This window comes from Pundamilia nyererei, unplaced genomic scaffold (genome assembly GCF_000239375.1).
Source record: "Pundamilia nyererei isolate P.nyererei 1_Seehausen unplaced genomic scaffold, PunNye1.0 scaffold00055, whole genome shotgun sequence".
Lineage (NCBI taxonomy): Eukaryota > Metazoa > Chordata > Actinopteri > Cichliformes > Cichlidae > Pundamilia > Pundamilia nyererei.
Genome location: NW_005187456.1, coordinates 689,614 through 715,794, shown reverse-complemented (window position 1 = coordinate 715,794; position 26,181 = coordinate 689,614). Strand labels below are relative to the sequence as shown.

The following is a 26,181-nucleotide window of genomic DNA, read 5'->3' as shown; positions in this document are numbered from 1 at the left end:
TCACACATATTCAAAGACCTAGAAACATTTTACAAATATCTCAGTTTAACTGTTCAACAAAAAACACAAAAGTGTAAAAACAAAACAAAAATAGGATGGAAGAGATCTAGAGGCATGTAACATGATTTTTTTCCATCTTGGTATTCTCCGTCTGTCCCATCAACACATCTCCTCTTATACAACAAAATAACAAAGTGGACTGGAAATGTTTTATTGCATATAATTCATTCATGAGAGTGCTTCCCACGCACTGAGGCAAGACTACGCTGGGAGATGGAAGGGGGGCCAATTAATTCACCTCTGAGGGCATCTGTGGGGAAATGCCAGACATGAGGCCTGTAGCCGTGACAGATCGACATCAGCTGCTAACGTCTACGACAGCTTTGTGATTGTGCAATATTCTCATCAAACCTGTACTTGAAGAACAGTTTGCTTATGAGTATTTACAGGTTTGAAATATGTGTGAAGTGAATGTTACAGTTTATTTTTCTGGCTAATTGTTATCTTAATGACAACATTTATAACAGCTTATAAGGGTGTGAAAAAACGGTGACGTGACCATTTTTTCATCAGTGCTTTTTTGTTGTTGTTGTTGTTGTTGTTGTTGTTCCTTCTAGCGTGAAATTTGAATGCTTAAAAGTAAAAATGCCATGTGTGTCAAAAGTCGTCGTAGCCAGTTCCTGTCAGTAGGGGGAAGTGTTGCATGTATATTCATTCATAGAGTCAAATCACTAGAATAGGTTTCATTCAACAACTCTGATTTCCTCTTTCTGTCTTTTATTTCCCGGATGATACACATAATACTTTATAAACACATTGAAATAATCCAACGTGATACCACAGTATAGAAGTGTAATGCTTTGTATTTCTAATTTAAGTTAAAGGTTTCACAATAATTAACTTTTTCCTCATGACCAGGCAAAATCTAACAATGTCATTTCTTGTTTTGTGTATAAACTAAGTTTGCACTAGTGTTAGTTTAAGTGGCACTGGTGTAAGTTTCCCACTGTTATTGACCGTATGTACTTAAAATACAAAAGATGTATACTGTGTCCTTACAGCTTATAAATTCATTCTACATATGGTTAAATTAATTCCACTGATGCTCTAAAAGATGAAGAGATCAAAGTGATTAGTGGATATAATGTCTAGCCAGACACAGTAAGTGTCAGACTTTATTTATTTATTTGTTTTACTTTGTAAAAGTAAACTAAAAAAATAAATAAAAGCAGTTTATGTTCTAGCTCATTTTCCTCATTTTCAGCTTTGAACTGTGTAAATGCGTCTTCACACAGCGGCTCATTTTACAGCCACTCGCTCCACAGTCTGCTCGCTAATTAGCCTTTCTCTGTGGCTGTATGTGTTTCTCTGTGTGGAACAAACCAAACAGGCGCATCGTTTGAAACCATTCATCTCCGCTCTCTCGCTCTGCTGTCATGGCAACCGTGTATGACTGGCACGAAACACGCTGCAGTTTTCTGAGCTTTAGTCCGCGCGGACGGTTCAGCGTACTCTCGGAAAGATGAGTAAAGAAACCAAGGAAGCAGGGCAACCACAGACTGCAAGGTGAGGCAGGGAGCCCGAGGGTATTTACGCTAATTGATTTATTGGCGTACGCGCCAACTGTTGATGCACCCTGTTAACAAACTGTCCGTCGTTTATTTGGATTAAGAGATGCTGGACAATTTAGGAAAAAAAAGTCCCATCTCTACATAGGCCCTACTGCTTTATTTATTCAGCAAAGCTGTCCTCTTTGCATGAGCCTATTTTCCACTGCAGAAACTTTCCAGGGACCGTGAACCTTTGGGGGGATTCACTTCGTTTACATGGCTGGAACTGGATACAAATAAGTTCATCTAAAGCACTCATAAATAAACATACAGTCCATGAAACAGAAACACATACCTGCCACATAGAGCAGGTGTATAAGAGCCATGGAGATGGCCAAGTTATAGGTACTAGAAAAAAGAAGCACCCCTGATCTGGACAGGGCATCCCAGAGCTTGTTATTCTTGCATAATTTGCCCATACTTTTATTGTGCTATTCCTTATATTGTGCTATTCATTGTATCTTAATATATTGTATTGCTAATAGTTTAGTCTGTTTTTGTTTTTGCTTTTGTTTTTCTTAATGTTACTGGACTGGAGCAACCATAACCCACATAATTTCCCCAGGGATTAATAAAGTATTCTGATTCTGATACTCTATTTGAAATAATCTTGAGCAATTTTAAAACAGTCCCCATGTGGATTTTATTTGTTATAGTTTTCTTCATTTTCATTGTATCATTAAAATGTGTGAAACTGTTTGTTTTCTGCTGAGTGTAAAGGGCTTGGTTTTTTGCAGCTTTTTTTCTGTTTTCTCTTTACAGGAAGCTGTCGCTGCATCCCTTAGCAGTGCCCCTGTTTCCCACTGCAAGCAAATACCTGCAGGAGAAATTGGACCAGGCTGCGTACGACATGCACAGAAAAAGAGTTAAGAGAAAAGTCTTTGATTTTTACATTTAAAAAGAAAACATTTGTCATCATTTTCCCTGTTTGCCCATATTCTAAATGTCTTGACCTTAGGTTGTTTGGGGTTTTTTTTGTCACAAACTAATCTACCTTTTTGTTTTATACAGTTGTTTTAAAGTCAGGATAATCACGGTTTACCGCCTCAGACAGACATGTATGTGTTTTTTTCCCCCAAGGTGATGACAGCAAATCCAGTGGTAAACACGGGACCACCAAAGACATATAGTCACCTCACTCCCAAGCAGAAGAATCACAAGGTTGTCCTTTGAGTGAGAAAACATAAGAAATTTAAATGAATAATTAGAATCACAAAATTATTTTTACCTCCAGTCAGTGTAGAATAAAGTATTGTGAAGCCTGAAGTGATCCAATGTAATAACAATGTTTTAGAGTGACTAAAACACAGTTTTTACATACATGTAGTTAGAATAACCTCCTGTAAATGTGACTGTTTCTAATCACATTTTGTTGAATTAAGACTGAATCGCTGAGGATGCTGGAGATTCAGAGAGAAAACAATAGGCTTAGAGAGAATATATCACATATTATGAGCACACCTGGAAGAGTCGACAACTGGAATTTCTATGAAAAGAAAAGGTCAGTTAAGTTTCGTAATAACCGTGTCAGAACAATAGGGTTTTCCCAGAAATAAGGCGGCTTAATTGTGCTTTCTTTTTCTTCAATATAGCCCTGGGAACAAAAATCAGCAGCTGGAAATGCTCAGAATTGCCCAAGAGAATCAAAGGATCCAGCTTAAACTGAGCCAGTGCAAACCTTTCCATGTGAGGGCTTGGCACGAGGATTGGCTCAAAACTACCGAAGTGATGGAAAGAATTAGTCACTATCCTCATGACAGAGAAAATCAGCAAAAGGTGTCCTTTTCTTTCTTCCTTAAAGCTGCATTGCATTCCTTAACTTCTATGCTCTATATGCTTTTGTTTCACACTATATGTACAAATCAGATAAAAATGTGAACACCTGATCTCATGTGTCACTGCTAGGGACAAGAAAAAAGCAGCAAGGTAAACAGGAAATGTGGTGCAAAGCAAAAGAAGAAAAACGAGCAACAAGGAAGAGGATACAGGAACACAGATACCTTTAAAACAAATGCACTACCAAATGAGAAAAGGAATGAAAGAAAGAAATCACAAGATACACCCTAAAATTCAAAATAAATCAATTAAAGCAGTCATTCTATTGACAAGTCACATGTTTTTGATGTATTTAAAAATGCCAAGGACTCCTAATAAACCTAAAAATAAAAACAGGAAAAATGTTAATGCCGTGCAGTATTTGTTATTCTGTGATTAGGTAAGCAATTTTAAATGCAGTTTTCTTTTTCCTTTTTTCATATTGTTACTTTGTTTGTATTTCATTTTATCCTGACTTCATTCTATTATATTTTTACTTTCAGAATACTTCTTACATTATTAAGATATTTGTTTAGTCATTAGTGTTTAAAATGTATTTCTCTTTTATCCCTATACCATTCTGCCGATTTATTCTATTTGTTATGCATGTATTGTGTTTATTTAACTGCTGTAAAATTAAAGGTGTTCCTGTTGTATCTGTCTTCACTGTTGTTAATGTGATGACAAATAAAAACAGGGGAAATACACTGAAATAACATATATTATTGTTGTTGTTGTTGTTGTTGTTGTTGTTGTTGTTGTTGTTGTTGTTGTTGTTGTTGTTGTTGTTGTTGTTGTTGTTGTTAGGTTAGGCGGCCCGGGGGCCTGGAGCGTCAACGTGGAACTTTCTATCACGACGTAGTTTCCTTACGGAACGGTTTAGCGGAGCACTCATTGCAGAAAGAAGCCGCGGGTTTGATTTTACGCAGCTAGCGAGATCTCACGTAGTGTTTTAGTGCATTGCTTCCTCTGCTTCTTAGAATGACACACTTGTGATAGTCAGAACTTTTGACAGTCCACTTTTAAAAAGTCAAAATGAACCTCGACAGACTCAGAAAGCGAGTGCGGCAATACATCGATCAGGTAGGAAAAAATATTAGTTTCTGTGTTGCTAGCTTACGCTAGCTTTTTTTTTTTTTTTTAGCACGTTTGGTGTCAGTGGTAACGAACTCTTGCTGTTTTCCTCTTTAACAAATAACAGCCAGTGAGCAGCTTGACATATATTTTGGAGACTGATGCGGTGCCTTTGTGTGTTTGTTTACAGCAACAGTACCAGAGTGCTCTGTTTTGGGCCGACAAGATAGCATCTCTCTCTCACGGTGAGCAAATTACGGTAGTTCTAATCTGTCTGTTAGAGTAGCATTACTTAACCTGTCAGCAAAACTAATGATGGTGTGTGTGGTGCTTCATGGGAAGTGGTTACGTTTTCCTGTTACGTTGCAGCTGAAAGAAAGTTTTACTAGCGGTCTGGGCGGATAACAGATTAGCATCCTAGCACATCTTCATTGGTGTGAAACCTGCCAGCGATAACTTCCTAACCTCTAAAACTGATAACCCTATCGACTTTGTTTACATACAGAAGATCCCCAGGATATTTACTGGCTTGCTCAGTGCCTTTATCTGACCTCACAGTACCACAGAGCCTCCCATGCCCTCCGTTCACGTAAACTTGACAAGGTGCGTTGCGTGAGTGTTGAAAAGTGGGTGATTGCCTTTATAACCGTGTTTAGTACGGGAGTGGTGTGTGTTAGAGTTAAACTGTTTGTCATAAAAAAGTCAGCAGCATAATGTCAGACCAAAGTTTTAAACATCTCTTGTCTTCTCTTTAACAGCTGTACGGAGCTTGTCAGTATCTTGCTGCAAGGTGTCATGTAAGTAAATGGAAGATGCACAACATGCCAGTTGTTAGAGCCTTTTCTGCAATCTTCTAAATTGCAGATAATCGATTAGATCTGTCATTTTTAATGCTTCTTATTTGTTTCTGCTTTTTCTAGTATGCTGCCAAAGAGTTCCAGCAGGCCTTGGATATCTTAGATGCAGAAGAGCCAGCAAGCAAAAAGCTTTTGGACAGGAGCGGAAAGGAAGACAATGAGACATCAGAATCAACCAAGGATTGGGACATGTCCCCTGCTTCTGTAAGTCTGGGTTGCCATGTGGTGTGTATGTTTAATGAGTTATATTTTTAAATGATTTGACCGCTCATTATATCACAGCGGAGTTGTAGATAGAAAGCCCTGTACTGCCCTATATTGCACCTTAATTTGTTTTTATATAATTGTGTGGAATGAGTCTTGAGTTGAATGTTTTTAATAGGCAAAAAACACTTAAATAAGTAAATGACGAGTTAAATTTTTTCTTCTTTTTTTTTTCTGCTGATCTGAAAATTGATCCGATCTGTGACAAAAAAAACATGATCCAGTCCAAACCGTGAGACTTTTGATCCGTTGCACCACTAGTATACAGTGGAATAAACAGTTACTGATGTGTAGTAATGACAGAGCGTAAGAGGAAGAAGCTCCTCATCATTCTCTCTGTTTTGGCCTTAAGGGAGTGGAAGCGCTTCCCAGACCTCAACAGTGAGAAGAGTTCATTGTTGGGATGGGAGAGATCCCTCATAATCTTCTTGGCTTTGGTCTTGCACCGCTTAGTGTAGTTAATTGCTGTATGTGTGACGATGTTCTTGCAAACTTTCATTCAGATTGGCCCACCTGTTAGGGAGGAGATGGAGGTGCATACAGACATACATAACAGTAAGAAGATAGTTGATCTTGTTGAGGACTTTAGGAATTTTCGTTAAGCCCCTTACTTTTTAGCTGCGGACAATATTCTACAATACTGACTTAGTGTTATGTTTGTGGCCTGATCACATGTAGTAACCAGTTATATTGTAACCTGTTTGGGTATGCTTAGAAAAAGACACTTAACGTTGAGATAACTGAGTGTTAGATTATTGTATAAAATAGTGCTGATTGCATCCTGTGGACATGCTCTGCCAGCTGGCGTGGTCTTTTCACATGACCTCACGAGGGAAAATCGAATGCAGAGGAGACGGTGTCAACTTCAGCTCAGCTTGTCAGTCTGTTAAACTGCTGGAGCACCTGACTCAAGCACACTCTCCTTCGCACAGACATCATTTACAAAAGTATTTAACAACTAGCCAACAACGAGAAACCATTTGATGCTTAAGAGACACAGAGTGACAGTAGGCAGTATAGCTTTGGTTTTTTAACATGAAACTAATTCTTTCAGCCAGGGGCCATATAAAAATGACACCCTGAGGCTGCTTTTTAGTTTTAGCTTTCTTTTTTTCCCACTGTGATATTGTTTTTGTCACTATTTAGCTAATATGAACTAATTTTAGTCTGTTAGCAGCAATCAACCTAGTGAAGTCATAGTCTGTACTGGACGAGATGGTGCTAGACATGCTCTAAAAACAGTCACTTTTAACTTAAAACACTTATTTTTTGTAATTCCAGCTTCACAGACAGTGTTAGATTTGTGACAGTCAATTAGAGCAGGGCTCCATGGTGGAAATTACCTTAATACATGTAGAGTTTCATATCCAGTTTAAGTAAAAGTGAAATAACTGCTTAACAATTTAATTTAACAAACATAATCGAGCCTTGTAACTCTCCAGGAACTGAAACTGAGAAATATTTTCTATCTGCGATGGTGTATCTTGGGTTGCTCTTCTTTCCCACCATGTAAACATTTTCCATTTCCATTCATCGTTTGCTCTTCCTGTGTTATTGAGTACAACTAGTGAGTGCAGCGAGCGGTGCTCAGTTGAGTCATTTGCTCACTTTTGGTTTGCACATCACCAGGTGATAGTATCTTCTCTTATGTCTACACAGCTAGGTTATACTTAATAGTATATTTGTACCTTTTGTGAACCACATTTTCTGTTTCCACCTTTAGTGAAAACCATTTTCATGTGCAGTGAAAGAAGCGTTCGGGAAGGGTTGAAACATTTTAGCACAAACAATGTCCCCCAGTCTCTGTAACTCTCCTCCTTTGGACTTGAGATTAGTGAATTCTATAATCTATTTTAAAAACCAGTTACCTATGCTCAAGTTCCTCAATAAGCACCCACACTTCAAACAAATTAAGAATGATCAAGGTCTTCAAACACGTATTGAGGCATGAAGGATCCTTTGTACCAGTGAGTTATGTCCCTGTGCAATCCACACAAATTCTGTTTGTAGAGAAATAGCATAAATTGTTCTTTCCTTCAGGATGTGAGAATTATCTCAAAATGCTGTCCAGTGTCGTTATGTATGGAGTATTAACACTCTATGAATTTATGTCCAGTGTCATAGACTCAACCTTTCTTTCTATTCATCTTTGCTCCCAATGAAATATTTCAGATCAGCAGCTCCATCTGCCTCCTGCGGGGTAAGATCTATGATGCCATGGATAACAGACCACTGGCCACCTCCAGCTACAAAGAGGCCTTGAAACTGGATGTGTACTGCTTTGAAGCCTTTGACCTTTTAACGTCCCACCACATGTTGACTGCACAGGAAGGTGAGACTCTGTGGCCAGCGTGTGCACTAAGAATTCCATTTTGTGCACATTAATGCCATAATAATTCCAGTAGTTTATAACAACGCTGTACGTTTTCATCTTCCAACAGAGAAGGAGTTCCTCGACTCACTTCCTCTGAGTCAACAGTGTACTGAGGAGGAAGAGGAGCTGTTACACTTCCTTTTTGAGAATAAATTAAAGAAGGTAAGGGGTTATGCATTTAGTTTAACAACTGGATTTTAACTGTGAATTTATAAAGTTGGGGGTATTTTTTTCCCCCTCTTCTCAAGGATTGCAACCAAAGGCCTAACGCTAAGAGTGAATTTATGATTAAGGATATTTTTTGTGATATCAGCTCACTGGTTTGCCATTGCTGATGACAAATTATAGAAAAATGATCTCTATGCAGTTATTATAAGCATGAGTGTGTAGAGTGACTGTTGTCTGTTGTTGCTGTGTGATGGTTTTGTCTGTTTTCACACCATCTCACATTTTAACCTTGCTATGTGCTTTCACAGACATGAATTTCACACATGCTCTCTCTGCTTTCCTCTGCAGTATAACAAGCCCAGTGATTTAGTGGTGCCAGAGATGGTCAATGGTCTTCAGGACAACTTGGATGTCGTCGTGTCTCTTGCTGAAAGGCATTATTATAACTGTGATTTCAAGATGTGCTACAAACTCACATCAATGTAGGTGTCCCAGGGTTTTCATCTAGTAGTAGCAGACTTAGTGCCACTGTAGAATCTAAGAAAATGAAATCTAGCTGTAGATTTTGCTCTTTAACTACGCTAGATTATATTTGTATACATTTAGATTTATGAATGACTAGCAAATACATTTTTTGTGACTTCTGATTTTGGTGATGTACCTGAAGTACACCTGTTTTGATTACAGGGTAATGGTTAAAGACCCCTTCCACGCCAGCTGTTTGCCAGTCCACATAGGAACACTGGTGGAGCTTGGAAAAGCAAATGGTAAAATATATACACGGGTTTATTCATACAGCATGTTTAGTTTGGTTCCCCTGAATATCAGTTTAATGTTTTTGTTTTGTTTTTGTCCGTGCAGAGTTGTTTTACCTCTCACACAAACTTGTAGACTTGTATCCCAACAACCCAGTAAGTTTTTTTTTCATTATTTGATCTGTTATACATTTTTTCCCCCAATTATTTTGCTGATAACTAAAAACCTTTTAACCAGGTGTCTTGGTTTGCTGTGGGTTGCTACTATCTCATGGTTGGCCATAAAAACGAACATGCTCGACGATACCTCAGGTATTTATGTTGCCTCTTAAAGAGAAATCCATCCTTTTTGTTACAAAAAAAAAAGTTAGTGACAGTTTATGTTCTGGTCTCTCAAACATATTTGCTGTTGTACATCTCCTTAAGCAAAGCCACCACTTTGGAGAGGACTTACGGTCCTGCATGGATTGCCTATGGGCATTCCTTTGCGGTGGAGAGTGAGCATGACCAAGCCATGGCTGCCTACTTCACTGCTGCTCAGCTGATGAAAGGGTAGGTTGATGATTGATGTGTCAGAGAATGATCCATACGCATGTAAAATGTTTGTCTGTATATAGCTGCGGTTGGTAAAGAATTTTGTTAAAACTTTAATTACAAAAGAGTCAAATGTTTCTATCATGTCCTTTAAAAACCTCAGCAGTATCCAAGCATAATGCCATCCAGGTTGTGTTGAACATACATATATTTTTGCTGTATTTTTGCCAGATTACATGCTGAGAGCCACGAGTATAAAAGCATTTCCTGCTATTGACAAGAAAAAAATATTGGCTTAAATGTCTGCAGCCATTTTTACACCCTTTTATTTGTGTGTTTGTGGTGTTGGTTTGGGGTCATTGTGACATTCCTGCTTTACATTCATGCTTAAGTGCATGCTTTTGACTCCTTGAATCTTTCTAGACTATAATGGTGACTAAGAAACACAACATACTGTCACATGTAAAAGTCAGGTCATGTTATTGTTGAGTATTCTGTGTGCATTGACGTGCTTGTAAAACATGAGATGAGGATAGATTCAGCTTTCCTGTTTCCTGTACTCTGTTACACAGGTGTCACTTGCCCATGCTCTACATTGGGTTGGAGTATGGATTAACCAACAACTCCAAGTTAGCAGAACGTTTTTTCAGCCAGGCTCTTAGCATTGCTCCAGAGGACCCATTTGTCATTCATGAAGTGGCAGTGGTTGCATTTCAAAATGGAGAGTGAGTATGACGGCACAAACACCCTTAAACTTTTTGTTGGACACATTTAGGATAAATGTTGTCATCAGCAAATGGATATTGGTATCATAAACTGTATAGAATGGATGGGTGTAATTACGCTCATGTCTCCTGTTGGTCTGCAGCTCTGCTTCGGTTTACAAATTCCAACAAACACTGTGGTATGAACGAGAGTTTAAAATGGCCCAGATTCTTTCATCTTAAATAAAATGATCAGTGTGGCTGCTCTTCTGGGTGTTACAGTAGAGCTTAACCACCCAAGCATCTATGAAAAAGAGGATTTAAGAAGTTTAACAGTTACAAAATTAGCTCAGTAGTTTCCACCTGAAGATGATTATACCATGTTCTGATTGAGTGATTTCTAAAAAGCTCAAATGTGCTGTTCTGGTATCACTTCAGACTTGAATGAAGACAGAAAACTAAACAACAGCAATGTTTGTCCATTGAAGTTGATCTAGGTGGTAGCTAGCTACAAAGCTATGTAGCTAATTAGGATATTAAAAACACATTAGCAAAGTAGTGATGGAGGATGAACGTTAACTTTTTCTCCCTCAATAAAACTTAATGTGAGGTTTCCCGGTGGGCAAAGAAAATGCAATCATAGGGCAGGTAAAGATGCTTAAAACAAACTCCAGTCAACAGAACATCTGTAATGATGCATCCACAGCACGAGGTTAGACATCAACATTTTTGTGCGTGCTTTGCATTACTTCCTTTGGAAAATTGCTAAACCTCAGCTTAATCTACCCATTCAAACAGCCTAAAAATGTGATGCACATGAATAGCCGACAGTGATCAGAGCTTATTTTTAGAGGGTGTTTATATTAAATTAAACAAAGATGTAAAGCATTACAGCACATTTAAAGGACGACAGCCTTAATGAACAGAGTAGGAGCTTGGCCCCGTAAGCAGGTTTGGTGCGTCACTTAACAAGCAGATAATTAAATGAGGTAAATTTAGCAGCTAGTTACCAAGTTTTGCTGCCTTTGTGAGCACCCAAGTGTACACGTACACACATACACAGATATCATTTAATTATGCATTATTTTAAGCTTTAGTTCATTGAAGTTGTCTAAATCATGTACAGTTGTCATGAAGGGGGAGTTTATGGACAAATTGCTTTTTGTGACCTTTTGTTCTGTAAACATGCGAGTTTCAACTGTAATGTTGGAAATCACTGGACCGTGACAACAATTTTGGAACCAGCCTCAAGTAGCCATCTGAGGAAGTCGTTGCATGACGTGTGTTTGCATTTATGTAATCTTGGTTTTTATACAGTCTTGGTATTTAAGTACAGTGTAGGAACCATGTAAGAGATCTAAGAGATGTTGCAAATTTGAGTAAATCCTAATGTATAGAGTGCACTGTTGTCATGTGTTAGTACACAGATTGCAGACAGTTATTTAGTTGCCTTCTAAGAACATTTTTGCTGTTTCAGCTGGAAGACAGCAGAGAAGTTGTTTCTTGATGCACTGGAGAAGATCAAAGCCATAGGGAATGAGGTAACAGCTGATTGTTTTAACTGATACCATCAATGTGATCCATGTCTTGAAAACTTAAGTCTTTGCAATATTTTTGTAATTTTGTTTTTTTAATTAAAGGTTACTGTGGACAAGTGGGAGCCTCTGTTAAACAACTTAGGTCATGTATGTCGGAAACTGAAGTAAGTACTACTTAATTACATCAAGACTGTATTTGCAGACCGTGTTATGTCTCATTGCCATGGTACATGATACGCTCAAAGTTGATTTTATAGTTACTGATTAATTTCGCTACATATAAATTGGAAAATTATATAGCTGTTGTTATTCCATCAGGAAACATAGAAATGGAAAGTTTTGTAATCATTTTAAATGCACTATTTATGACATGTAAAGCCTGCTGATGATGTTTGGCTCACTCAGTGAGTAACAGCTTTGCATGTTGCTGTGTTTGTTTCCTTAGAAAGTACGACCAGGCTCTGGAGTACCACCGTCAAGCTCTGGTGTTGATCCCTCAGCACGCCTCCACCTATGCTGCGATAGGATACGTGCACAGCCTCATGGGTGACTTTGAAAGTGCTATTGACTACTTCCACACGGTAAACTTTAAAGGGATCCGTTGGTTTTGTTCCTTGTTTGTCTTTTAGTAAGAGGCACTCACAGGGAGTTGGAGTTCCTGTGGGTTCTTAACCGTCTGAAACAAAGTTACTAAAATGAATCTCTCATAAGATTACTGTGTTACTGGTATTTTAGGTAGCATTTTTAGTAGGAAAGAAGGAAAAAAATGTATAGCCCATCAGATTTTTTTTTTTTTTTTTTAAGTTAACCAAACACGTACACCAAAAAAAGTACACAAGAATAATCTGACATAAACTATACACCGTCTAGATATCGTACAGGTTCACTTAAAATATAAAATGACTTGGCTCCAAAAATTTGACTTCTATCACAAGTTAATAAGATAAAGTAGCTATATTATAGTTGCATCTTAAAAAATATAATATTGCCAAATGCAGAGAGGTATTTTTGATTTAGCAGTGACTTTGTTTTGGGGGTTTTTAAGCCACAGATATAATGCATGACTTTGATCAATGTTTGGTTTTAATTCTTATTTTAGCTCTTGAAACGTTCATTTTAATTCTTTATTTGTTGTTGAGGGTGCTGTCCACAATACTATCAGCCATTAAAATCACATAATTGTATTATTAGCACATAAAACATAGTCAAAACAATCTGTTTTTATCATTTTAAAAAAGGGTTAAAGTAGTTTGTTGGGGGGGTTTTGTCTTTCTTTGGCAGGCACTGGGACTGAAAAGGGATGACACTTTCTCTGTGACGATGCTTGGCCACTGTATCGAGATGTACATCGGTGACACTGATGCATATATAGGTTGGTTTCAATTTTGGAAAATATTTTCACATTTCTTATGTCTCATATAAAGTAAATTGTTAAAGAATTTAGCTGTAAAAAATATTCATAGTCACATTTTTTATTATCTAAAAGGGCATTTCCTTTGTGTGAGATTAGGCACCTTTTTAGGAACCTGGTATTTGTGATGCCACCATAGACAATAAAAAGGTCTGGAGGCTAGCTGTGGTTGCAAAAAGACTTTCTCAGGAAAAGCATAATCTTCTCTAATATTCTCCACTGAAATCCAAAGCTATCTGCAGCAATATATTAATAGCACTTTAGACTAAAGGGGTAATTATAAAAAAATAGATTTGGGCTTTAACTGTCCTTTTAAGTCTGCTTAATTGTAATTACATGAGTGATATCTGCCTCAGAAAATGAAGTCTTCCTGTTTGTTTCTGCTAAGGCACAGACATCAACGATAAGGTGCGAGGCAACTTGAACACTCCAGCGCTAATGAAGATGCTGAACACCTCAGAGCCTGATGACCTTCTAGCCACTCCGAGATTGGAAGACACTAGCATCATGTCTTTGGAAACGCCTATCCCAAATCAGGACAAGATGATGCTGGAGACGCCGCTTCGGCTCTCGTTAACCCTGGAGTGTGACATGTACGAGAGCGACGTGATGTTAGACACCTTGTCAGACACCAGTACGTGATCTCTGCCACGAGGTGGAACTGTCGTGGCAACAGGGTGGCATAGGTTCACATATCCATGCCCAAGGACAACACAAAACCTTAGCACCTGCTCTTTACCAAAGGCTTCCTGAGGTTTCCCCGTCTTGTGCATAGTATTGTTGTTTCTCTAAGCAGCAAAACACAGAAGAGGCAGTTGTGAACATTATTAACATGAGTAAGTATAGATTAAATCTGATACGGCACCTGCTGTATTGCATATTATGTTTGCATGAATGCACTTTAAAAGGGGAATGCCTTGGTTAAGGTGCTTAGTACTTGGCCTAGCAAAGGCACAGCACTGGACCTTGGGTTAAGACACTGGGATCATGTGTTCCTATGACACTTGAATGAACAGGGGAAAGAAGCCACACACCTCACGTCATAAATTAAAGACTACAGTTCCTGTGGCAGCGCCCCCACCCCCAATGCTTAACCTGTGGATTTTCAACTTGAATAAAGAGCCAGCTAACAACAAGCCGTTTTTGGTAGGGGAAAGCGTTTTGATTATTCTTTCAAGAAACAATGCATTTATCTTGAAATAAAGAAATGTTGAATAACACCTAATCATTTCTTTTTTTAATTATTACTATTGATTTCAAAAATCTACTAAACACAGTTGGTTCGGTGAATAATAATGAGAAGTTTTTAAATATTTTTCTTTTTCTACACATTTGTTTACTAAGTTGTCAAAGCTGAAATGTTGTAGATTATACGTTTGGTGGTTGAAAGAGTTCTTTGCAACTTAACACGAAAATTTGTTTGCTCATAAATGTGTTCAACTGAACCACTAAACAGAGATTTGAAGGAACAAAACACATTTTATTGTGTGGTTTTTGACACCTCGTCATTCACAGCTGAGAATGGTGGTGTTTGCAAACAGTAGGGACAAAATTAAACCTGGTATCACAAAATTAGAAGTAGGAAACATTTGGCTTGTTTTTCTAGTAACTTCTCTAAAAAGCAACAGCTTTTGTTTTCTCCATATATATATTTAGCTCTGTGGAATAAAAAAAACAAAAACCATTGTGGGTGAGAAGTGTTTAAAACTTTTAAGCTGATTGGAAAGGCAGGAATCTGCTGCAGATCAACAGCATTGAACTAACCTGCAGCATTGAGCAGCCTCTCACGTGTCTTATTCCAGTTAAGGAGAGGGGTGGGATCTCTGAGCTCGAGTGAAAACACCGAACTTGTCTCTATCGCTTCTCTGAGAGCCACAGGACAGGGTTGTGCTATTTACCGTGGGGTCCTTCTGTTCAATGGAGAGCGTGGAGAGATGGGCTGCACTCCAACTAAGTCAACCGGCATTTACACCCACGATAAGGTCTGCCGGGACTTGGACACCTGCTCCACTTTTGTCCCCAGCATGAAGAGCTCAGAGTCGACACCAGAGGGACCTCGGCTGTGTGCAGAGACCAGAAGCAGCAAGGAAACCTTCCTAAGTAGTGAGTGTGCTGCCAACCTAAGTTCAGTGCTGAGTTAAAGAAAAAAACTTGTTTGTACTTGGAAAGAATAAAAGTACTTGTTTATAAAAATAGGTTTGAAAAAGTGTGAGGTTTATTCCACTGGACAAATTCGCCAGTTTGCCGTGTGCACATCCATGCCGAGTCCGATGTGAAGAGATGGCTTTGTTGACCTTTTTGCAGTTCCCTGTCGAGACATCCACGGGCGGTCAGCGAGCCAGTCTTCCTGCCATGAATCGTGGAGTTTTGCGGGCAGCTCATCGTCTGCGAGTCAGTGCGACATGAAGCCCACCTCGGGATCCTCATAGTGACACCGAAAGAGCCTGTCTTATAGAGTTACATACACACTGCGTGAGTGGGAGTGTGTAATTATTGCAAGAACTGTTTCTTACGTACTTTTCCGTACTGATTAAAGACCGTTGTGGATGCTTAAACTAAATAAATGCGTTTTTCAACCAAGTGGATAGTTTCCCTTGTTTATTTATAAAATTGTTTATTTCTATTATTTTAGTTGTTTTGCTTTTTTTTTTATTTTAGTTTTTAAATTTTCTTTTCTTTCAGTTGTTGACCAAGCTAGAACAACAGCTCCATACAGGGAAACTACGTAAACGTCATACCATAAAACCGCTTAAAAACAGAGAGAGAGACTCCAAAAAGGCTATAAAAGCGATAACAATGTTTGTTGATTAAATAGTTTGCCGCCTGTTCTTTCGGCCTTCGGGATATCAAAGCTGTCTTTTCCAGCCTCTGTCCGCTCGCGACATCACTGTATTCTCGCGAGCACTCGGTGGCTTAACGCGGGCGAAGAGAAGGGAGATGGAGAGAGATGCGGTCTGAAAAGGACCAGATGACCGTGGGCAAGGAGAAAAGCGTCGTCGAGATACAGTTTAGGGACATCCCAAGAGAGCAGGAAAACACTTCCGGCAACCCTAAGCAGAAAGAAGAGAAGAAAGAGGTGTTTACAAAGGTGGGTAGCTGAGCTTTTGAACCGTGTCGCATTGTTTACGCTGCTTGGGGGGCCGTCATGGAGGAGACGCGGAGGGATCGTTTCAGCACCGCGGACAGCGACGAGAGTTTGAGGCAGTGGATTCACGACGATCCCGTGGATTCACCCACTTACAGCCTCCTCTCAGCTTACACGTCACGTTTAAGTCTGATTTCATTTCATGTAACGACTCTTCACGTTGGTATTTTATGATGACATTCCCATGTAACGTTCAACGGAATGCAGAATACGACTGCTGGCGATTCTCAAAACTGTCTCCGATACACTTCTTGTTTTCAGCATGCATGCCCAGTAACCCCACTTTTAGGCCTTAATATCATTCCCGTGTTCTTTGAATGTAAGAATTGCTGCAGCAGACACTCAGTAATTGTTTAGTGTGTTGGCTCCCATCACTGCTAATGTTTTATTACGTCGCTATATCGTGTTTGAGCCTGTTTAAATTCTTTGTTGAGTTAATATTTTCATAGTTTCAATGACTGCGCATTTGCCTCAAGTAGCTCTTTGGTGTTAAGTTTTGAACAACATGAGTTTATATGGAGGGGGTTTTTGGGGTATGTATATGTTGTGCCTTTGTAAAGTTGATGGATTTATTTATCTTACTGTATTTCTGTGTAAAACAAATGTTAAATAAAAATAACAAACATGCTTATAGGTGGTGATTCGAAGGCTCCCACCCAACCTGTCAAAGGAGCAGCTAGAAGAGCAATTGAGTCCACTTCCATCTTATGACTACTTTGAGTTTTTCCCAGCAGATCAAAGGTATCAATATTTTCTGAACTAGGTGATTAAAAGTTCTGTTTACTTACAAATGTAATTATGAAATTTTGGGATGCCATTTTGTCTTCACAGTTTGTACCCCCACCTGTTCTCCAGAGCGTATATCAATTTTAAAAACCCTGAGGATATCCTGCTGTTTAGGGACCGATTTGATGGCTATGTCTTCATAGACAACAAAGGTACTTCTTGCCTGCTTTTAACACATTTTAACTTTATTGTCACTGCATCACTGTTGGCACACAGGGCCACATTATCCTGCTATGTTAAATGCAAATAAAAGCATGTTTGCTTTACGGTTACAGGATAATCTTTATGGGCAAAGAGGTCACTTTAAAACTTTTGTTGCCATTGTTACTATCTGATAGCTAGTCTGTCAGTGATGGGCTGCTTTCTGTTTCAATATTTATTCAGGCCAAGAGTATCCTGCAGTCGTAGAGTTTGCTCCCTTTCAAAAGATTTCGAAGAAGAAGTTAAAGAAAAAAGATGCCAAAGCTGGGAGCATTGAAGAAGGTAAAATACATTAGAGTCTGTCCTGCTCTAAAGCTGTCCTAAATACAGTTTGTCATTCTTACATGGGTTTAGGATGTTCAGAGAATCAAAAGTGTTTAAATAGGACACATTTAGGTCAGAACTTGTTAATTTAGTATCTGTTCCATTCTGGGTCAGATCCAGAATATAAGCGGTTCTTGGAGAATTACTCCTGTGACGAGGAGAAGTCTATGGCCAACCCTGAGACACTGCTAGGAGAGATAGAGGCCAAGACCAGAGAGCTCATAGGTACAGTAAAATATCTTCATGTGTCCATCTGCCTACTAATAGCGTACCACAGATTTTTATATATTGATTAACTGATTCTATTGTTTCTTGATTTTAGCCAAACGGACGACACCGCTGCTGGAGTACATCAAAAATAAGAAAATTGAGAAACAGGTAGGAAGGCGAAGCTATCTCCAAAGTGTTTTTGAAATGTGAAACATCTATTTCAAGCTGTCCCATCTTCCTCGACAGAGAATAAGAGAGGAGAAGAGAGAGGAGAGAAGAAGAAGAGAGCTTGAAAAGAAGCGGCAAAGGGAGGAGGAAAAGAGAAAGCGGCGGGAGGAGGAGAGACGCAAGCGAAAAGAGGCAGAGAAGCAGAAGAAATTGTCTGACAAAGACATTAAAATTAAGGTAGCCAGTCAGCATAAAAATCTCATTAAATAACCATTGTTGTTTAGATCATGCAGTGGCGTGTAGACATGGAGTTTTTTCTGTATTATTTGTGCTCCTTCAGCTCCTTAAGAAAAGTGACCGGGATGATGATGTGGATTCAGACAGAATGAAGGACAAGAGTGACACTGGAGAGACAGACAGAGGCAAGTGGGAGAAAACTGGAGGACAAATAAAGTCAAAGGACCCCAAAGACAAGTAAGGACTGTGAAATCATTCAGACATGTTGACTGGTTTTGATTTTGGCTGACAGAATTAGATCACTACTAGTTAAAATACGGCACCCCTATGGACAGTTTTCAGACATATATATGTACCAAAACATAAATCAATACCGTAAATATTTTGATTGCATTTAACATAACATATTAGCCGCAATATTTTATGTATTCTAAAGGACAATCATTGATCTTTGTAGCATTAATATACAGTTAATAATTACAAATTGTATTGCAGAAAAACCAAAAAATACTTTTAAAAACCTTCCATGATGTCTTATAATGCAAATCTTTTGCAACTAGCATCCTGGTGTCTAACCTGGTGTTTCTGCAATCTATATTCTGACCACTAGAGGTCAGCCTGAGAGTGACAAGGAGCAGCGAGAACAGCATGGGCGCAGGCAGAGAGATAAGGATCACCGTGGGAAAGATGAAGAGAGGAAACGACAGAGGCATCACTATGAGTTTGACAAGTTCATGCGGCGGAAGGATGAGACCAAATGGGGGAAGGGCTACTGCCAGGACCGAGCAAAGAAAGAAGGACACCATCATGGCTATTCCTACTGTCCTGACAGTGGAGATAAGATAGGAAAGGAGGAGAGAGAGGACCTGGGTAACAGGAAGGAACGCCTCCGAAACAAGGTGAGCGAGAAGGTGAGCATGAGAATGGGGAGAAGGCGATCGCTGATTGTTTCATCACTAATTTGTTCATCTGTGTAGACTTGTTTCAGATATTGATTTATGTGTGACTGTCTCCATCTGATAGTAGGCCAGCTTATGTTTCCTCCAAGCAGGCCTGTGAAAACACAATTAAATGCATCATAAACAAAGATATCATCAGTGGGTTTTTCAACTTTTTTTTTTGCTCCTGCCAGACTCTCAGACCTGTGAAACCCACACTGTTGTTTGAAGGCTGTCAGTTTCACAGCTTCATTTGTGTTTAGAGCTAGGTGTCAGTTAGTGTACCCTCAGGCTTCAAGCAGAGATGATGCCAGCAGCTGTAAATTCACTACTTATTTTTGTTTGCTTTTGTTCTTTTTCAGCCACACGGTTTTCAACCCCCAAAATAACAATTTTTAACACCCTATTATTTGAAGCAATTTACCAGATTCTGTGCAACTCCCACTGGAATCACAAAATACTTCAGTAAATGGTAAATGGCCTGTATTTATATAGCGCTTTACTAGTCCCTAAGGACCCCAAAGCGCTTTACATATCTAGTCATCCACCCATCCACACACACATTCACACACTTCAGTAGAGCTTTATATGCAGCAGTTTCACCCAAAAGAACTGTGAACTTGCTTTGTTGTGTATGAATAAGCAGATCCCTTTTAGAAATTGAATGAATGGTATTTAACCTTGGAGATAGTTACTGCAATCACCCATAGTGTGCACTATTGTAATCACAAATTGCAAGTAACCACACATAGTAGGTAGGCTCAGTGTAATCAAGTTGCTACTATATAGCGTATCTCCCATGTCCCTGCGCTCTTTTCTCCCTGCAGGACCGTCCAGCCATGCAGCTCTATCAGCCAGGTGCACGCAACCGGAAGCGCATGAGCTCGGCAGGCAAAGGCTATGACTGCATCCCTGTGGGCCACTCGCCTGAATCCAGGACGGAGCACTGTTATGAGGTTGCGACCATGGCAACGGGGCTGGAGAAAGGTTTTGAGAAAAGTAAAGATGAGCAGTGAGCAGTGTGGACACGTTAAGGGGTAAAAACGAGTTAATTATTCATCCGTCACCTAAGTTGGTGGTGACAGATTCGACTGGTTATCACTGAGCTTTCAAGATGAATATACCCCGCTGAGAAAGAAAAAGCACTTCAAAAGCAGCCTAGTAGTAATTTTTCTGTGTGTTAGGTGTGATGAAATTCAGAGATTTGGGTGTTGGTCAGGATTCTGTTTTGGGGGGGTTTGCCTGCTCGAGCATGAAGACTTGGAGGAAAGAATACCAGAATGATAGCACAACAGTGAAACAAATCTTTTTTTGTTTTATGCCCTGCTCTTCCTGTGTTCTCATTCAGAGATTGGCGCTACAGCTGCTACTGAAACTGCTCTGCTAGCTACTTTCAACTTCATCAGCACTTGAGCCAGTTATGTGTCATTCTGTGTAGTGATAATATTGAAGTGTGATCCCTGTGGGAGGCAGCTAATTGGCAGCATCCATCAGTAGTTTACTTGTGAGACCATTGCCTCATCCTCTGCATCCTCTATAGTTCTCAGATCATGTATATTTTATAATGCTCTTATAGATTTTATGTAAACTAAGAATATTGCAACTAGAACGTATAGAGAATGGATGTAAACAATACCAGGCAGGAAATTTTGTGTGTGTTGTTGTGTGTAAAAGCGAGCGAATGAGGGGAAATGTTCCATTTTACTTGCGTGTCTTAAATTTGGTCCATCCTATTTTTCAGGCGTCTCTGTCTCTACAACAGAGATCCTGTTTTTGCGTGTGAGCCAAGCTTTGTACTTGATCACCCAGGAGCCAGGAAGAACACATTCTCTACATTTCTATAAAGTATTTCCTAGAAATAAATTATGTAAAATTGCAAAGTATGGCACCAACGGGTGACCACTATTAATTTTTTATGCTCTTTGCATGGTTTTCTAATAAAGCCATCAACTAAATGTAATGGGGAAGCTACAAATATTCATTTAAAAAGCCTTATATTTTTGTTTTTGTTTTTGCACGTGTCCCAACATGGAAACTGACAGTGTTTAAACATGTAATACCTCTTGGATCATTTTGTTGTTGCTTTAATTTTCCATAAGTGTGATAAAATAAAAAGACTAAACCGTTAATTTTTTCTGTTAGTGTGGTTGTCTAACAGTTTGGGTGAAGTCAGATTTACCTGTGCATAATATGCATTAACAGTTGCTAGTTATGAGTCATTACTGTTTGCATATGAATATAGTTGGTATTCAGTCGTTGCAGGAAGAGTAAAGTTGGTGAAGTGAGACTGTTGAAGGCTGGGTCGCAAGTGACATTGAAGAAAAGTTGCTCATGCATTTTGTTTTTGCTCTTTCTTCAGAATATCCTCACAGACACAGTTTGTCATCTTTCCCCCAGATAAAGCAGAAGTATCATAATCAACAGGAAACCAGCAGAATAAGAGCACACATGTACACACTGTAATTCTCATGAACGTGCGAAAAACATGCATTCTCACTCACAAGACTCTTAACAACTGTAATATCACATTCGTGGGTATATGTTCACACTTTCATATAGGTGTTGAAGGTGGCAGTTGGTATTTCCTCAGACCTAAAAACTCTCTCACGATCCCTCTTTATAGTCTTTAGTCCTTAAACTTTGTTATTTTTGCTCAGTTTTTGTTCAAATGTATCCCCCCTCCTCCTCGCCACACACTGGCATACATGTCACAGGTTTTACTTTATGCCTTCTCTCTTCTTTATAATCTCACTTAATGAGCAAAAGCGAAAGAGACACTATGACACTCTGGGAACTCCCAAAGACTTTAAGAGGTTTACTATAAATCTGTACACAAACATAGTGGGTTTTTACATTTCCAGTCTCATTTCTTAGAAGCTCTCAGTAGAGTTCGGTCACACAATGTTTTACTAAATAACTGATTACACAGGAGCGCCATAGCTGAAGTTATTATGGCGAACATGGGAAGGAATAAGACGAGCATGTGGGGGAACGTGGCAAGTAAACGTGTGCTCATAAGCTTGAGGTGAGTCACACATGTCTGCCTTGTTGCAAGTAATTTCCAAGACTGAATCTAATGGGTGGCCGTTAGTGCAGTTGGTAGGATAAAGATTGTCACATGATCCATTTCCTGCGATTCTGGCACCGTAAGTTCAAACCCCCATTTCCTCAGCAGCCTTCCTTAGTCACAATATCTGTAACCCATCTATAACTGACACTCAGATGCCAACTTGTGGCTTCAGCGTGTGTTCGCAAAGGTGAGTTCTCAGCTCTTGTATACAATACGGATTATTTCCCAGTGTGTTACTGAATAAAGACGAGCCCAGTTGTTATTGTTATTATTTTAGATGGTTTGTATTCATTTTTACCTTTTCAGTAATAGTAGATTCAACATGATGTTTTGTTTTTGTTTGTTTTTTAAATACATGTGCTTTAGTTAAAAGTTAAAAAAGGAAACGATTACGACAGCGTTGAGGCGACAACAGTTTGAACAAATTTCATGAGAGGCAATGTGAGTGAGTTTATGTAATGTTAAAATATAATTCTGAAGAACACATTACGGTAGTAAAAATGTGCCTTTATAGTGGTATGAGAAATAGTTTTCAGGAAATGAAAAAGGGTAAGTTACCAAAATGGTGTTGTCGTCACTAACAGTAACAGCGATGAAGTAATAACGTAATTCCCAAGGCTTAAAACTGAAAGAAACTTTCAATGACTCAAAGTTGGTGGTCTGTAGATTTCACCTTTCTTTGTAATGTGGTAACTTTGTTCACCACGATTGCCATGCGGGCCATGGCGCGTGAGGAAAAAGTGCTTGTATTCACTGCTTTTGCTGTAGCGTTCATCGTCTCGCAGTTTCAGTTTACGGTTTTAAGCCTTTTAAGGATATTGTTTGCTACAGGTTACAAATCAGCTCCCCAGAGCATTTCACAAGATTGAAAAAAATAAGCCATAGCAACAGTTGGCACTCTGCACCACAAATCATGCATACCTTTTTCCTGTGTGAAAACTCCACCCGACACATGTGCTGCTCGCACGCGAACATCAACACAGAAATAGATTCCTGGAATAAGGGCAAAGGTATTTGTTTCACACCTTGAGATCAATCATTTGTGTTTCTGCAGCAAAATACTGTTTGTAACAGCACTTCAGACAGGATGAGAGGGTTTTTTTCTTCCCTCAGTCATTTATATTGATGTATGAGAAATGCAGGACATCAAGATGTGCTGCAAGCTGTCAGTGCAAACAATCCCTCCAACTGTACTTTAAATTGTGTATGCAATGTTACACTAGTGCTAAGTTTCGTTGATTTTGACACTTTTGTCACCAGGACAGTTCTGCACTGATTTATTTCTTTTCTCTTTTTTTAGTTGTGCTGTGATTTTCATTTGAGTTAAGATTGTGTTTACACTTTCATTGTTGGGAACAAGTGATGTGGTTTCCAATGCTTGTGTGGGCGAGAGCAGTGTCGGTGTTTATCCATTCGGTGTGCTCATCCATGGCTGCTGTTCAGATGTTAACAAAAAGCTGTTATCATGTAACCAAACAGGGTACAGCACAAAGGAATGGTGAAATGGAGTCATTAATTAAGCTTGGTTACTTTGGCCGGGTACATTAAATTTACATGACTTACTCAAATGTAAATATTTCACACTCAAAATTAAAAAAAGATTTCTGACTTGCCATTGTAATATTAGAGGCTACTTTCAGCTGCTTGATTTTTTATTTCTTTTTTTATTAAGCGATTGGTGTGCATGCTTGTTTCGGTAAATCCAACATATATATTTTTAGAGTGTAAATAACATTTCTTTACTTCCACCAGTATATTGTGAAAAAACTGACTTGTCTTCTGTGAACCTCACAAGGCTTTTCTGAACCCTTGCACACAGGTGACGAGAGACCGCTCGCTTTCAAACATGAAGGTGAATTCCAGCAAACTAGACAACGCCACGATAAACTTTCTGCAGAATTCTGGCGCCGCCATCTCTATCTCTATTTTGTACATATTCATCACCGGCATTAACTTGGTGGGAAATGGCTTGTCCATGTGGCTTCTCCTCTTCCGTACCTCTCCCAAGTCTCCTTCCATCATCTTCATGATAAATCTTACCCTTACCGACATGGCTCTCGGTGCTGCTCTGCCCTTTCAGATCTCCTACCAGCTCCAAGGATATCAATGGAATCTGGGACCAAACATGTGCAGGTACTTTTTATTAAACTCGGACATTAATGGGACTGGGGGATTATTGATTAATCTGCAGAAAAAACTTGCGTTGAAGACAACAAAGTTATATAGATATATCAAGGTATATATATACATGTGCCACAGCTTTTCTTCTATTACACTGATTTTATACAGATATTTCAAGGGAGACAGAGCGTGACAGTCTTGATGCTATGACAGTGAAAGTAGTCACATCTTTAAATAGAAAATATACGAAAGTGTAGTCGAGATTCACTTCATTTTCCTGAACCTGTTACTGATTATTTTTTTTACTTCAGCCAGCAATTAAACAGAAAACGTTTTTTCTTTCTTCCCATTTACAGTTTTGTGACCCTCGTTTTCTACTCCAATATGTACTGCTCCATCCTTACAATGATGGCCATCGGTATCGACCGCTATCTGGGCATTGTCAGGCCCATGCTGTTCAGGCGGATCAGGAAGAAGAAACTGATCGCTTTTATCAGCTGCTTCGTCATGTGGGGTTTGGTCCTGAGCACTCTGTATCCACTGATGACGACAGACCTGACCTATCGCGTTCCTCAGCTTAACATTACAACCTGTTTTGATATACTGAAGACAGAAATGCTTCCATCCATGGCGGCCTGGGCAGCCTTCCTCTTCAGCATGGTCTTTGTTCTCTTTCTCTTTCCGTTCTGTGTGACATCATTCTGCTACATCAGTGTCATACGCAAGCTGGCCAGTGATTCAAAGACATCCCAGAAAAAGAGAGCAATCCGTCTGGCAGTCATTGTTCTCTTAGTCTTCACATTCTGCTTTGGTCCAAACAACATCCTCCTGCTGATACATAGCGTGCTGAGACTCTACTATAAGAAGTCTATCTACACAGCCTACAAGCTGTCTCTGTGCTTCAGCTGTCTAAATAGCTGCCTCGACCCATTCATTTACTACTTTGCATGTAAGGACTTCAGACAAAAGCTGAGAGAGATAATACATCTGCAGAGTTTGAGCAGTGGAGATTCAATGAAGATGGAAAATAAAGAGACTTTGTACTCTGCGCAGTGAGGTCAAGAATGAGCACAGAGAAAGGTGTTTTTGAAACCACAATCACCACAGCATAGAGCGAGAATGGGTCAAAGGGGAAGAAAGACTTCAGAAAGGAAGTCATAGCGGGTTACTCTGAGTCAGAGAAGCTCTTTGTCTTGAGTCAAATCTCAAAATCATTTGTGCCAGTTGGGGTTTTTTTGTTTGTTTTTTCTTTGTGTGTGTGTATAACAGAATAAATGAACATGAAGAGCAGCTGTGTGTCTTGGGTAACTAGTTATCATCCCTGCATTAGCTTTCTATTTATTTTAAAGAATCCATCACCTCATTACAAAGCACGTTTGTCATAGGTGGAAAACCCTGTTTCCCCTTATTATTTCTGATCTGACTTTAACAAATGCAGGATTTGTTAAGTGGATTTTCCAAGCCAGACAGAAATCTGATCATGAGCTGGAATAATCCCAATCCACAAAAGACAGACCCCCACAATCACTCGGGCACAAAGAGTTTCTGGCAAAAGCCTGGTGCCACAACCCACAGGACACCCCAGGGGTCCATTGTCCTTGTGCCACTGCATCAGAAGTGGTTTGGCTGACTGATAGGGATCTACACAATCTTATGCAGGTAGTTTTAATGATGTAGCTTATATGTATATATCTATATTTTAACAAACATTCATATAACAGTTGTTTTTAGAATATTTGTAGCATGTGCAATTATGTAGCATAAATCAAATATGTTGTATGAGCCGCACTGTTTTTGACTTTGTAACAATGTATCTCATTATTTTTTTTAAATACCTTCTCTCTGTACTGTGTGTCTATATAGACACACGTGTGTGT

At 39.2% G+C, this 26,181-nt stretch overlaps 4 protein-coding genes across 6 annotated transcripts; all 4 read left to right on the top strand.

Moving 5' to 3' along the window:
* Positions 1 to 1,422: 1,422 nt before the first annotated feature.
* cfap97d2 (CFAP97 domain containing 2) lies at positions 1,423 to 3,767 on the top strand. The gene is made up of 6 exons (XM_005733787.1): positions 1,423 to 1,566; positions 2,373 to 2,475; positions 2,691 to 2,771; positions 2,993 to 3,111; positions 3,203 to 3,386; positions 3,516 to 3,767. Exons 1-6 carry the CDS (start codon positions 1,523 to 1,525, stop codon positions 3,675 to 3,677), a joined length of 693 nt encoding a protein of 230 aa, XP_005733844.1. The 5' UTR covers positions 1,423 to 1,522; the 3' UTR covers positions 3,678 to 3,767.
* Positions 3,768 to 4,279: 512 nt separating this feature from the next.
* On the top strand, positions 4,280 to 14,324 carry cdc16 (cell division cycle 16 homolog (S. cerevisiae)). Its single transcript, XM_005733786.2, has 18 exons — positions 4,280 to 4,508; positions 4,690 to 4,744; positions 5,005 to 5,102; positions 5,258 to 5,296; positions 5,420 to 5,560; positions 7,793 to 7,952; positions 8,062 to 8,156; positions 8,511 to 8,644; positions 8,850 to 8,929; positions 9,024 to 9,073; positions 9,156 to 9,229; positions 9,344 to 9,469; positions 10,024 to 10,176; positions 11,633 to 11,696; positions 11,796 to 11,857; positions 12,139 to 12,274; positions 12,975 to 13,065; positions 13,493 to 14,324. Exons 1-18 carry the CDS (start codon positions 4,461 to 4,463, stop codon positions 13,744 to 13,746), a joined length of 1,860 nt encoding a protein of 619 aa, XP_005733843.1. The 5' UTR covers positions 4,280 to 4,460; the 3' UTR covers positions 13,747 to 14,324.
* Positions 14,325 to 16,001: 1,677 nt separating this feature from the next.
* Positions 16,002 to 21,234, top strand: upf3a (UPF3A regulator of nonsense mediated mRNA decay). Of its 3 annotated transcripts, none has more exons than XM_005733783.2 (10): positions 16,002 to 16,192; positions 16,884 to 16,990; positions 17,081 to 17,187; positions 17,420 to 17,518; positions 17,675 to 17,785; positions 17,883 to 17,938; positions 18,017 to 18,175; positions 18,279 to 18,412; positions 18,786 to 19,074; positions 19,941 to 21,234. In XM_005733783.2, exons 1-10 carry the CDS (start codon positions 16,052 to 16,054, stop codon positions 20,127 to 20,129), a joined length of 1,392 nt encoding a protein of 463 aa, XP_005733840.1. In that variant the 5' UTR covers positions 16,002 to 16,051; the 3' UTR covers positions 20,130 to 21,234. The 3 variants fall into 3 exon arrangements, with proteins under 3 accessions (XP_005733840.1, XP_013766471.1, XP_013766472.1); XM_013911017.1 differs by having other exon boundaries at positions 18,786 to 19,086; XM_013911018.1 differs by lacking the exon at positions 16,002 to 16,192 and adding an exon at positions 16,761 to 16,782 and having other exon boundaries at positions 18,786 to 19,086.
* A 989-nt stretch (positions 21,235 to 22,223) lies between these two features.
* p2ry8 (P2Y receptor family member 8) lies at positions 22,224 to 26,144 on the top strand. Its single transcript, XM_005733782.1, has 3 exons — positions 22,224 to 22,370; positions 24,003 to 24,316; positions 24,661 to 26,144. The coding sequence occupies exons 2-3, from the start codon at positions 24,030 to 24,032 to the stop codon at positions 25,358 to 25,360; spliced, it is 987 nt and encodes a 328-aa protein (XP_005733839.1). The 5' UTR covers positions 22,224 to 22,370; positions 24,003 to 24,029; the 3' UTR covers positions 25,361 to 26,144.
* Positions 26,145 to 26,181: the final 37 nt, after the last annotated feature.

What these genes read in the sequence shown, in the direction of transcription:
- cdc16 (XM_005733786.2), top strand. Translation starts at nt 4,461, where the DNA reads ATGAACCTCGACAGACTCAGAAAGCGAGTGCGGCAATACATCGATCAG. An exon ending in TTGAGAATAAATTAAAGAAG is followed by an intron (nt 8,157 to 8,510) that starts GTAAGGGGTTAT and finishes TTTCCTCTGCAG; the next exon opens with TATAACAAGCCCAGTGATTT. An exon ending in GCTGCTCAGCTGATGAAAGG is followed by an intron (nt 9,470 to 10,023) that starts GTAGGTTGATGA and finishes TCTGTTACACAG; the next exon opens with GTGTCACTTGCCCATGCTCT.
- upf3a (XM_013911017.1), top strand. Translation starts at nt 16,052, where the DNA reads ATGCGGTCTGAAAAGGACCAGATGACCGTGGGCAAGGAGAAAAGCGTC. An exon ending in TTTTTCCCAGCAGATCAAAG is followed by an intron (nt 16,991 to 17,080) that starts GTATCAATATTT and finishes TTGTCTTCACAG; the next exon opens with TTTGTACCCCCACCTGTTCT. An exon ending in ACAAAGACATTAAAATTAAG is followed by an intron (nt 18,176 to 18,278) that starts GTAGCCAGTCAG and finishes GTGCTCCTTCAG; the next exon opens with CTCCTTAAGAAAAGTGACCG.
- p2ry8 (XM_005733782.1), top strand. Translation starts at nt 24,030, where the DNA reads ATGAAGGTGAATTCCAGCAAACTAGACAACGCCACGATAAACTTTCTG. An exon ending in CTGGGACCAAACATGTGCAG is followed by an intron (nt 24,317 to 24,660) that starts GTACTTTTTATT and finishes TCCCATTTACAG; the next exon opens with TTTTGTGACCCTCGTTTTCT.
- cfap97d2 (XM_005733787.1), top strand. Translation starts at nt 1,523, where the DNA reads ATGAGTAAAGAAACCAAGGAAGCAGGGCAACCACAGACTGCAAG. An exon ending in GGGCAACCACAGACTGCAAG is followed by an intron (nt 1,567 to 2,372) that starts GTGAGGCAGGGA and finishes TTCTCTTTACAG; the next exon opens with GAAGCTGTCGCTGCATCCCT. An exon ending in ACGACATGCACAGAAAAAGA is followed by an intron (nt 2,476 to 2,690) that starts GTTAAGAGAAAA and finishes TTTTCCCCCAAG; the next exon opens with GTGATGACAGCAAATCCAGT.